General features: G+C 39.1%; 2 protein-coding genes across 3 annotated transcripts in view; both read right to left on the bottom strand.

The window, feature by feature from the left end:
• Positions 1-6: 6 nt before the first annotated feature.
• On the bottom strand, positions 7-3,871 carry rpain (RPA interacting protein). Of its 2 annotated transcripts, none has more exons than XM_039823662.1 (7): positions 3,649-3,871; positions 3,341-3,532; positions 2,727-2,802; positions 2,471-2,582; positions 2,186-2,249; positions 477-617; positions 7-143 (listed from the first exon to the last, which is right to left on the bottom strand). In XM_039823662.1, the coding sequence occupies exons 1-7, from the start codon at positions 3,718-3,720 to the stop codon at positions 114-116; spliced, it is 687 nt and encodes a 228-aa protein (XP_039679596.1). In that variant the 5' UTR covers positions 3,721-3,871; the 3' UTR covers positions 7-113. The 2 variants fall into 2 exon arrangements, with proteins under 2 accessions (XP_039679596.1, XP_039679598.1); XM_039823664.1 differs by having other exon boundaries at positions 2,727-2,799; positions 3,649-3,869.
• A 1,169-nt stretch (positions 3,872-5,040) lies between these two features.
• Positions 5,041-12,399, bottom strand: part of abat (4-aminobutyrate aminotransferase) — a 37,893-nt gene continuing 30,534 nt past the window's right edge. Inside the window, exons 13-16 of the mRNA XM_039823660.1 lie at positions 10,949-11,116; positions 10,519-10,665; positions 8,912-9,023; positions 5,041-6,872 (exon numbers count right to left, since the gene is read on the bottom strand). Of these exons, the coding sequence (XP_039679594.1) occupies positions 6,751-6,872; positions 8,912-9,023; positions 10,519-10,665; positions 10,949-11,116 (549 nt within the window). The 3' untranslated portion in view covers positions 5,041-6,750. The remainder of the gene's footprint in view (positions 6,873-8,911; positions 9,024-10,518; positions 10,666-10,948; positions 11,117-12,399) is intronic.

Genomic DNA, 12,399 nt, shown 5'->3' with positions numbered 1-12,399 from the left:
AACACATTCAATTCAATTCTTTATTTCACAATATATACAGAGAGCACAAAAAAACTCAAAATCAAATATCACACGTTAAAGTAATAATATAAAAATAAAAGTGGCATCTGCTTTCACAGGACAATGGACAGGTAGTCACAAACCTGAAAGCAGAAGAAAAAGAAAAAAATACTTGTGATGGCAAATAATTCGTGATACGACAGTTATTGTGTGGCACACGGATTTTGTTTTTTGTATATAAATTAGGGAAACTGGGTCAGTCAGGTAGCGGAGAACGTACATGGGCAACAGGCCAGTACATACTAAATAATATGGAAATACATCCCTCCATTACAAAAAAAAAAAAAAAAAAAAGCCTAAAGAAAAAAATAGGGAACAGGGAGTTATGCATTTGAAGCCTCCAGCAGTTGCAATGCACTTTTTCTTGTCTATGGACTTCCTGAAACTACTTTATAAATGACGTGGCAGTGCCCTACCTTGCAGCTTATGATCAGGTTGAGAGAGCAGTCTGTGTTTGGAGCTACAGAGAAAACCGGGTTGTGGAAACAGTCCTCCATGTGCTCGGATACCGTGGACTCCAGAAGATGCTGCAGGACATCGGGCGTGATGTTCTGATTCTAAAGACAAGGTGTACAGAGTTGCAGCATTTTACCTAGATACCTCACTTACTCATTTACTTAACTCTGGGTTTCTCTTCCTTTATTTACAGGCTTTTAACAGAGTCACCACATGTCTAGCCAGGTATGACTTAAAGCCCCTTTTCACACATGCACTCAGGGTACAAAATTAGCACCATCTACCAGCCAAATGCTGGTAAAATATGCAAGTGGATGGTACATTTGCTTTACAGCCAAAGAAAAAAACAGTAATCTAGAGTGGCTGGTCAAATTTTTAACATTCACTTGCCGTTTTGCTGGCGGACAAAAAGTTAATCGTGCACCCTGCGTGCACTGCAAACCTGTAATTATCTAGACATTACGCGGCGGAGCATCATTTGAGAATGCAAATGTCCGAGTCAGTTGTATCGCACATCAAGGAGTCTTTACCCTGCCTGCTCTCTACTGCAAACTGTGTAATCACAGATGGAGCCCCAAAGTGTGAGAATTCACAGTGAGCGTGTTGATGACACTTCTGTCGAGTCGCGCAAAACTGGAAGAAAACAAACATCCGAGGCTGTGGAACGAGGGGGATTTTACACCGGGACGGCTACAAAAATGTCTAAACTGGAGAGACAACAAGATTCGGGAACTTCTGTTGGTGAAGGCCGATGCTGAAATGGTCAAAAGAATGTCAAATGAACAGCAGAGACTCTGTGGTTTACGACCAAATGACGAACCGGCTGTGATCACGGTGTGATCCACGGTCATAGCCGGTCCGAAATACAGACACACTGTTTTATTCAAATTTGTTGTTTTTGTTGTACGTCGACAGATTTGCAGTACAAATATCAATGTATGAATGGATAAGGAATCATGTTGATGGGGCTATCTGCCTTAGTAAGGTTTTTGTCTTACTCCCGTTTGGGGGATAATCCTGTTTTAGAACAGATGTAAACACAAGGTATAATGTTCTTTCGGCCGGTATTAATTGTATTATTTGTATTAATTGCCGATTCTCAGGCAAGTTTTGGAGTTATAAGGAGCCTTTGTTTTTCCTGATTTAAAAGCACATTTAAGTATTCATGTCAAATTATCCCCGAGCAGTACACTGAACCCCAAGTTGCTCCCTGGATGCTGCATGTATAGCTGTTCACTGTTGCTTATACTTAGGACGCAACGTGATATTATGACTTCACGTAAACATACGCGCCCACTTTCTTAAGCCAAATGGCGTGTTATCTGTACGCATTTTGAGCTATCCACGTGTATGTCTACGCTGTATCTAGCTAAAAAGCAAGTATGCGTCTTGATAACACGCCAATAATGGCATACATACACCATTTAGGAAGGGTTGAAATGCAGTAATAGAAGTCGACTACATTGTAGTGTGTGTGTGTGTGTGTGTGTGTGTGTGTGTGTGTGTGTGTGTGTGTATTAATAATAAAGTTTGTGTGTTTAACTTTTGTGTTTGTGTCTGTGTGTTCAAATCTGCCCGAGTCATATGAGTGACAAGTGTCCTCATTTGTCCCTTATTTTTTTTTGATTTATTAATTTTTTTTAAATAGGGTCGAGATAAACAAACAAACCGTATTGTTAATGTTCAGTCCACAGGGACAAGAGATGAAATGGCTGTTGATGTTCAAGTTGCTCCTGAAAGACAAAATAAGCATGCTAATGTTGAATCATTAAAAAATGTGTTGTTATCAACTTGATGCAGTTGAAAATAGAGAAAACGTTTAAGACATACTGACTGCCACTGGTTGGAAATTGTATTAGTGTAACTTTACAGTAGTTAAAAACGAGTAGATAGATATAAACTATCAGCCTTTGTCAATATCAATTAAGTTATAGCAGTCATCTCTAGGACTCACATGTGACATATGGGGCAAATAATATGCATCTCCTCCATCCCCTCCACAACAGAGGATATGTACTGCTGCTCAAACTGCAGGTTCCTCTCGAACTCTTCAATAATAGACATTTCTGGGGCACAAAGAAAAACTTCACAGCTTTAGTCGGGGCTCAAAATCAACTGGTACCACTGTCAATCATTTTGATGATGTGGTATTTTACTGGACATTAGTTTAATGTCCAAAATGTAATGGAATTTAATTTTTTTTTTTTTACCTTGAGACATGAGCTCATGTTGGATTTCTTCCAGTACTGCCAGTTCATCATACTCTTTCATGACACCGAACATCTGCTTATGAAAGACAAGAGAGCAGACTTCCACTAAATAATAAAACTCAGAGAGTTGTGGATTGGAAAAACAGAATTCAGCGTTACGAGTCCACTCCAGATGGGGACACGGACACCCCAATTATTACTCATACAGTCATTTGTTATTGTTTTTTTTAAGTTACCGATTTCATGTGAAGAAAGATTTAGTTTTGTATTAAAAAGATGACATACATCTATCTATCTATCAAAATAAAAAAGGTAGAGGTAGCTCTCTCCGGGGCCACACACCAGACAGAGCTAGAAATAGATACAGATGTTGTAGATAGTGCCGCGCACTGATACACTCAAGGTTAATGAGACGTGCGCAAGGATACGGTGTCTTGTAGGTATTGGCTTGTGTTCCAGTTGGCTAGAAGTGTAAAATAAACATGCACTGAGAAATCGGCATCTGTTCACTACTACGGTCATGTCAACGAACTATTACAACAGAGACCGGATTCCTATGTAGAATAAAAGACGTTAAATAAAAAGACCGACGTAACAGACGGAGAGAGACCTACCTCTGCCATTCCCTCTGGCCCCCATAGCGAGGGCAGTCTCCGGTCCTCTGATTGCAGGGCGGTCCACTCCTCCTCCATCACCTCCTGGACGATGACGGAGGCCCCGGAGCCGCTGCGCTGCGGGCTCTCTCCCGTCTGACGATATCTGTCCAGCAGCCTCGACCGGCTGTTTTTTAGTCTGTCTACGCAGCGCTACAAAAGACATAAGATAAACAGCACAGTGTTAAACTATGTAAACAACTGGCAGACCCCACCGACATGCTAGCTAGCTAGCTAGCTAACCGACAAGTTAACATGATATGTCTCACCTTTCGGTATGTTTCTTTCCATGGCGGAGTTGTTCCTTTATAAAGTGAACGGTGTCTGTGCAAAGCGTCCATCTGTACCGCTACTGACGCTAGCTAGCGAGTGTAACGTTCCAAACAAAACTGGCTAAATAAATTAGGGTAGACCATTGACATATATAGGTGTAGACTTCAAGACCAAAACATTTCAGCTTTTAACCTCGTGACCCGGACGTTGATTTGCGCTGCATCGGAGTGCATGATGGGTTATGTAGTTCTTCTGTGCTGCCAAAAATGGTTAAACTGCATGCAGTCATGTAAGAAAGATTCATAGACCTTTTTCACGGCAGACATGTTGACATGTCACAGTAGGAAAAGCACAGGTGTATTCAAAACCATTAATGCAGAAAGTGTTCTTTACTTTCCTGCATAATATTAATTTTTTTTTTTTGGTTTTCAACAGACACACAAGCAAATGCTGCTTGCTTGGTCCTTAACTTTTAAACACAACTTCTCCCCACAGAGATAGCCTACTACATCTGGAACAATAGAGACAAATCTGTTATCAACCCAAATAAAAACTATTTAAAGAAACATGGATGCTTAAATGTATTCAGTGGAACTCATAATCTAGTTTATTTTCCTTGGAAACAAATGTGGCTAGTGGAAAATCGGATTGGCTGGTAACTTTAAAAATCTACTAGCCGTGTTGGCTGGTGATCAAAAAAGTTGATTCAAAGCCCTGGTGTTGGGGATCTTTAGTCACACTGAGAACCCATATTTATGTTGAAATTACATTAAAAAAAAGAGCTTTTAGCATAACATGTAACCTCTGATGTAAAGCACTTTGGAGTTTACGTGTATTGTAAGGTGCTATATAAATAAAATTGCCAAAACAAAAGAAATAAAAAAAACTCTACGAAGTTACTCAAAACATAATTTATTTATCACAATAAATGGACAGAATGTTTTATAGCCAACAGCATGAGCCATCGAAGATAATTACATCAATAATAATCTATCTCAGATCACAAGTTTAAATAAATAGTTAATGCCAAAATGTTAAAAGACGGTCATCATGGATACTGTTTATGGATACTGAGTGACAAGGAGACAGGCACCGTTGTCCTCCCCATGGCTGGCTCGGCCTCGCTCTGAAATCTCCTCTTAACTGTAGGACTGGTGCGATTGATACGACAAACTCGCCCTGTTATCTATGTGTAACAAATTGACATTAGGCATACTGGACATATTTATGCAACATAAATGTAAAATGATGTACATATATATTCATATATATTTATGATTGTAGAAAGTTAATCAGAAATACGAAGGTCTGTGCAGAATCAGCAGAGCAACAGCTTGAGCACATTTACAAAGAAAATAAGATAAAAATGGCAACTCCAGAAATAGTTATAAAATGTGTGCTGTAAAGTTTTATTTAAGACAATATTCTTCCATCTTGGTATTACTTAAAGGTGCTGTAGGTAGGATTGGGAAGATCCAGGACTTAGCCAAAAACTTCTCAGTCCCACCCCCTTTCTGCTAAAGCCCTAAACGGTGTCCTAAGCCCCTCCCCCAACAAGGGAGAATGAATGTGTGTGCATGAGCAGTGATTGAAACACAGTTAGACACCACCCCCCCTGGCCCTGATTGGTGCATCTGAACAGGGAGCGGTGGATTTTTGCAAATCGCACTACAGGCTGGAGGTGGTGCCAGATGAGCTGGATTTTCATGTAGTTCTACTGGAACATAGGGTCAGTTTCAGCAAATATGACAGAAAGTTAGTTTTATAAGTCTTACCTACTGCACCTTTAAGAGCTCGTGTGTTTCTAACTTCCAGACAGTTTGCTAACGAGCCATGCAGAATAAATCTCATCTTTGTGTCACTTCATGATGCTTATTTTTTTATTTTTGTCAAAAGCATTAACATTGTTCCGTAGACTACATTTAGACTGACTGCTCGCAGGCTAACTGCTTCCATAATATTTGTCAGAATCATCATCTCAGGAACAGCTTGATGAAAATGATCCTTTTCACCATACGCTTGATTTACTGACGCTGTCTGTCAGTGTTAAATGTGAAATCATAACCAAGTGTAACACGAAAATTAAAAGTAAATGTGTTTTCAGAAATAAAATGTGGCAACATGTGAAGCTTTTGTTAAAAAAAAAAAACGTTCCGTTAGTTCAATTAAGGTTACCAATGGCTGCTCCTACTTAAGCCACTGAAAAAAATGTAATTAAAAAAATAGCACATTTAGGTGACATGCAGGCACTAAACAATCTATAACATTTTCATGGTCCATTTAAGATTCACATTTTTTTTTCTGGGCTACAACATTTCAAGTTGAGAAGTCATTCCTATTAAGAACACACATAATCATAACAAGGACATTTCTAATGGACGGCATTAAATGACATGCAGAGTGGCATCCTACATAGAGTCATCACTGACACAGTTCAGTCTCTGTTTTCATAAAACAAACATCCAGGCTAACTAGAGTCAGTCACCGGGAGTCAGGCAATAACGCCAGCATATGAGCACTAAAAGAAGCTGTACGCAAGCTGTTGGGAGCCATTAGGTGAGGTTTATTAGGAGTTGGGACCTTCAACTTCTTATTTACATTTAATGAATGCTGTGCTACCTGGAACAGAGCCACATGTTTAGCCTGGCTCCAGACCTCTGAATCTGTAAAGGGTGTGAAACAGAAGGTTCCCGATTTGCTGACATGATGTTCAATCTGGCATGTCTTCACCCAGAGTCTAGTCAGTCTACACATAAGAACCTGAATCCAGATGAGAAAGATTCTGGAGTTTGTGGGCATTCCCATAGATTTATTTTACAGAAGCATGACATTCTCACTTACTGCAACAGTAGCCACAGGCATCTGTTCTGACTGCTTTTCTGGATACATCTTTATGGCAGCGCAAGTAAGAGGATATCATTATCATTCCTGGCTAAGGAGATGAAGATTGGCATATTGGATATGAAACAGAGGCTATATATTATTATATATTATATATCTGTGGGAGTTGTTGTGTAGATTGTGCTTATCATGACATGGACTGTCTGGAGTTTTCCTCCATTCTGGATGAACTCAGACAGTGCAGTGTCAGTCAGGATTTACTTGTGCTGGGCCAACACGTCATTGAAAATGTTGAGAAAGATGTGAACGTGGTACTCCTTGAAAACCAGCGCTGGACGGAAACGGATGGATCGATCCCCACACCCTCCCAGGAGGATACCTGTCAATGACAAAAACAATCAATCATCTGTCATAACACTGTAACAATATATCTTCACAGTGCAATCAATGATTGGTTATAACACTGTAACAATATATCCTCAGTTCAAACAATGATCTGTTATAACACTGTTACAATATATCCTCACAGTTCAACCAATGATCTGTCATAACAATGTTACAATATATCCTCACAGTGCAATCAATGATCGGTCATTTACCTTCATGTCAATATTAGTGGTTAAAACACCACCAAACTTATATTGAATGGACGTTTGAATATATGGAATGAAAGTCTGAATATATGGAATGAAAGTCTGAATATATGGAATTAAAGTCTGAATATATTGAATGGAAGTCTGAATATATTGAATGGAAGTCTGAATATATGGAACGAAAGTCTGAATATATGGAACGAAAGTCTGAATATATGGAATGAAAGTCCGAATATATTAAATGGAAGTCTGAATATATGGAATGAAAGTCCGAATATATTTAATGGAAGTCTGAATATATGGAATGAAAGTCCGAATATATTGAATGGAAGTCTGAATATATGGAATGAAAGTCCGAATATATTTAATGGAAGTCTGAATATATGGAATGAAAGTCCGAATATATGGAATGGAAGTCTGAATATATGGAATGAAAGTCTGAATATATGGAATTAAAGTCTGAATATATTGAATGGAAGTCTGAATATATTGAATGGAAGTCTGAATATATGGAATGAAAGTCTGAATATATTGAATGGAAGTCTGAATATATGGAATGAAAGTCCGAATATATTTAATGGAAGTCTGAATATATGGAATGGAAGTCCGAATATATGGAATGAAAGTCTGAATATATTGAATGGAAGTCTGAATATATGGAATGAAAGTCTGAATATATGGAATGAAAGTCCGAATATATTTAATGGAAGTCTGAATATATGGAATGAAAGTCTGAATATATGGAATGGTAGTCTGAATATATGGAACGAAAGTCTGAATATATGGAACGAAAGTCTGAATATATGGAATGAAAGTCCGAATATATTGAATGGAAGTCTGAATATATGGAATGAAAGTCTGAATATATTGAATGGAAGTCTGAATATATGGAATGAAAGTCCGAATATATTTAATGGAAGTCTGAATATATGGAATGGAAGTCCGAATATATGGAATGAAAGTCTGAATATATTGAATGGAAGTCTGAATATATTGAATGGAAGTCTGAATATATGGAACGAAAGTCTGAATATATGGAACGAAAGTCTGAATATATGGAATGAAAGTCCGAATATATTGAATGGAAGTCTGAATATATGGAATGAAAGTCCGAATATATTGAATGGAAGTCTGAATATATGGAATGAAAGTCCGAATATATTTAATGGAAGTCTGAATATATGGAATGAAAGTCTGAATATATGGAATGGTAGTCTGAATATATGGAACGAAAGTCTGAATATATGGAACGAAAGTCTGAATATATGGAATGAAAGTCCGAATATATTGAATGGAAGTCTGAATATATGGAATGAAAGTCTGAATATATTGAATGGAAGTCTGAATATATGGAATGAAAGTCCGAATATATTTAATGGAAGTCTGAATATATGGAATGGAAGTCCGAATATATGGAATGAAAGTCTGAATATATGGAATGGAAGTCTGAATATATGGAATGGAAGTCTGAATATATGGAAAGGAAGTCTGAATATATGGAATGAAAGTCTGAATATATGGAATGGAAGTCTGAATATATGGAATGAAAGTCCGAATATATTGAATGGAAGTCTGAATATATGGAATGAAAGTCCGAATATATTGAATGGAAGTCTGAATATATGGAATGGAAGTCTGAATATATGGAATGGAAGTCTGAATATATGGAATGAAAGTCTGAATATATCGAATACATTTGAATATATGGAGTAGGTAGGGCTGGCTATGCTCCCATTCTTAGAAGTTTGGATTCCTGAGTTCCATCTTCTAAGAAGGAATACTAGGTTAATAAGACATACCAAGTGAATGGTGGTGTACTTCATACCTTTGTCTCTAGCCTTGAGCAGGATGCTGTTGCGCGTTGCGTCATCGCAGATATCAATGGCACAGAAGGTCCCCTGTCCTCGAGCTCGGCTCAACATGCCGGGGTACTGAGCCTGGGGACCAGACGCATGTAGGTCATGTTCACACACACATATATATAGGTCATGTTCACACCAAGGACGATCCAAATAAACTACAGTAAGCCTTTCTATGATTGAAAACATAAAACACAATATTGTCATACAGCAACTCTGATCAGTGATTTACTATTAAGCTCACAATGTTCTAATCCATCCAGAGATATCTACAGTAGCAAAGTATAAATAGTGTGGCAAAAACTCTGAGGGTTCCGGATGGGGGTTGATTTTATCCATACAAATACTCTTATCCATACTCTTTATCATTCTGGCTTTGTATCAATATTCGATATTTAAGAAACCTATATATTTTGAAAATTAATACAACAGCAAAGTTGCTATATAAACTCAAAACTAATGTAAATTACAATATACAAATATATAACATTGTTTACATCACAAGACTGACAAGTATAAAAAAATGATGTGTAAGATTGAAATCAATCCCTTTTATTTGTCCCTGCATCCACTGCCTGACAGATACTGCTGGGAGAGGGAGGGGCTATAGGAGTCCGGTCACTTTTAAGACTAGTTAGGCTACATACAGACAGCCTGGAAATGCTGAAAAGCAGTTGAACCCTGTGGCAAATTTATGTTACTTTTAACAGGTATTACAAGACATTACTCAAAGTTTTCTTTGCACTTATAGTACCAAGTATAGTTGTGTTGTTTTAATTCAAAACCAGGTTGTTTTTTTGGGGGGGGGTGGGGGGGGGGCATACCGACTGAGGGTTGGCAACCAAATAGAGCAAACACCCTCCCAACACAATACTTTATGGGTTTATGAAGACTGGACATCAGAAAGCCAGTACTTGTGGAGGCAACAAAAGTGGGGGGCATTTTCCAAAATCTGTGAAAAACACATACAGTATATAGAGTACATATTGCATTACTCATGCTGTTGCGTTATTTATTTTATAATCTGTTTCATCGGATTTTGAAATTAAAAAGCCATTGAATTTCTAGCACTAAATATTTATGCTTTGAAATTATGCATCTGAAGTTTTTGCCTCTAAAGTTTACTCTTCAAATTCTCAACAATTCATTTTCAATTTTCAATAAGTTCATAAATTCAGAATCCAAAATGGAACGTAAAAATATTCAATATAACAAATTCAGCTGCAAAATGTAATATTTAAAATTCAGTGTTAACATCCGGGAACCCAAAGAAAAGCAATCGATTCTAGAATCTAGATCGGGAGGTGTGCCATATTATATACTTTTCCTTGGGTTCCCGGATGTTAACACTGAATTTTGAACGCACACACACACACACACACACACACACACACACACACACACACACACACACACACACACACACACACACACACACACACACACACACACACACACACACACACACACACACACACACACACACACACACACACACACACACACACACACACACACACACACACACACACACACACACACACACACACACACACACACACAAGTGCACTACCTGTAGGTCATAAAGGCCGTTTAGCAAGGCTTTTCCAGAACGGGTCACTTCCTCCAGAAGGTTTTCTCTGCGAATCACATTAAGAACCTCGGCCAGGATCAGGTTCTTTGATGGGTCACCCATCCATGTGTTAAAAATACGGTACGGCTGAAAAAGACAACAGATACACAAGCAAACACAACTGTAAATAAAAAATGACAATGCTCTTACTAACATCTTTTTTTTTTATTTAAAGTGACAGTCCAATGACAGTGATGTAACACTCTAATAATGTTAAGTCAGTAAGTTTGTGTAAAACACAGTCAAAACCCAAGGTTCTACATACATCCATAATGTTAATGTTTATGGGTCATCGGACATCACGGCAACACATTGGAGTAAAGAAAGAGTCAGAAACAACAAATACAAGAAATCTTAAATAATGCCAAACCTTATCAGCCTGTAATTCGTCCCTGTGGTAGTAGCCACCGGTCAGAAGCTTCTTGCTGAAGGAGACAATGTCAGCAGGATCGTCCATGCCCCAGTGCTCATGGGCCCACATCTTTCCTGTGGCCCCTCCACCAGTCTGGACTTCATCCACGTGAAAAGCACATCCATGCTGGGTAGATACAAGATTAACAGAGTGAGCAATGGCAAAGTGATCAAGTTAGACCGATCATGAATGCAAGTAGAAGGAAAAATACTGTAGTTTGAATTGGCATCGCAAGGCACAGAGTCCAAGTGTGACTTTCTTTTCACTGGGGTTCTGCAAGGATCAATGCTTGGTCGTTCAAAAACATGTACTAGGTTCTCCAGGCAGTGCCCTTGATCAAGGCACTGGCTCAGATCTGGAGTTGGTCCCCGGGCGCTGTGATTGGCTGCCCACTGCTCCCTTGAGGGATGGGTTAAATGCAGAGAATGAATCTCGCTACATGTACGTGTATGTGACAAATAAAGTACCTTTAGACCTTTCCTCTTCTGAAGATATACCAAATAGTCCTACTCTCTGAGGGTGGATGTCAAGCCTCATTTAGTTAGATTTCCAAATGGATGGTGGAACTCAGTCTCTCTGAGACTAGTGAAGCCCTATTAGTATCTAGCTCAGCTCTGTCACGTTCTCGCCAACTTATGGCGTTTTTCCATTACATGGTACCTACTCGACTCTACTCGCCTCGACACGCTGTGTGTCCGTTTTCCATTGCAGATTTTAGTACCGCCTCAGCGTGGCTGGTCGTCATAGCGACTGCCGTGGGCGTGGCTTAGTTGCTTGCTTTTCCCATTGACATATCCCCGACTCATTTCCTGGTTCTCAGTCTCCGTAAACAACATGATATCAAAGAGATAGTTAACGTTTACTGCTCCAGATTTCCCACCGTGGTCAGAAAGAACAGGGCAGACACTTTGTTTTATATATGACTCTAGAGTCGCTACTCGCTGCGGAGATAATCGCCGTCACTCTCTCACTTCTCCCTCGCTCACCAGCTCCCCACACACACACATCACACATGCACACACCAGCACACAAGTATAAACATCAGTCCACTTGTATGCTACGGAGAAAGCTCTGCGTGGAGCCTCCAGCAGCAAAAAAACACAGCTGGCTAAACTATTTAAAAATGCCGTCTCTCGCTAGCAATGCAGTGACCAGTGACGATTCTTTTGGACTAGTCAGCAGCCTGCAGGTTTTCACGTCACCGTTTCGGCTCGCCTCAGCTCACTTGGAACCTCGACTGAGGAGGTACTAAAAAAAGTATCTGTTAGCAGGTACCAGGTACTTTTTTTCGTAATGGAAAACCAAAAAAGGCGAGTAGCGTCGAGGCGAGTCGAGCAGGTACCATGTAATGGAAAAGCGCCAAAAGTCTGCAACTAACCACATTACATTACATTACATGTCATTTCGCT

This window comes from Perca fluviatilis, chromosome 15 (genome assembly GCF_010015445.1).
Source record: "Perca fluviatilis chromosome 15, GENO_Pfluv_1.0, whole genome shotgun sequence".
In the NCBI taxonomy this organism is placed as follows: Eukaryota; Metazoa; Chordata; class Actinopteri; order Perciformes; family Percidae; genus Perca; species Perca fluviatilis.
This window is presented reverse-complemented; position numbering and strand designations above follow the sequence as displayed.

Excerpts from the sequence above, each read along its gene's own strand:
- rpain (XM_039823662.1), bottom strand. The coding sequence starts at position 3,720 with ATGGACGCTTTGCACAGACACCGTTCACTTTATAAAGGAACAACTCCG. Across the intron at positions 3,533-3,648 it reads GGAAAGAAACATACCGAAAG|CGCTGCGTAGACAGACTAAA; the intron begins GTGAGACATATC and ends TGTCTTTTGTAG. Across the intron at positions 2,250-2,470 it reads ATTTGCCCCATATGTCACAT|GAGCAACTTGAACATCAACA; the intron begins GTGAGTCCTAGA and ends TTTGTCTTTCAG.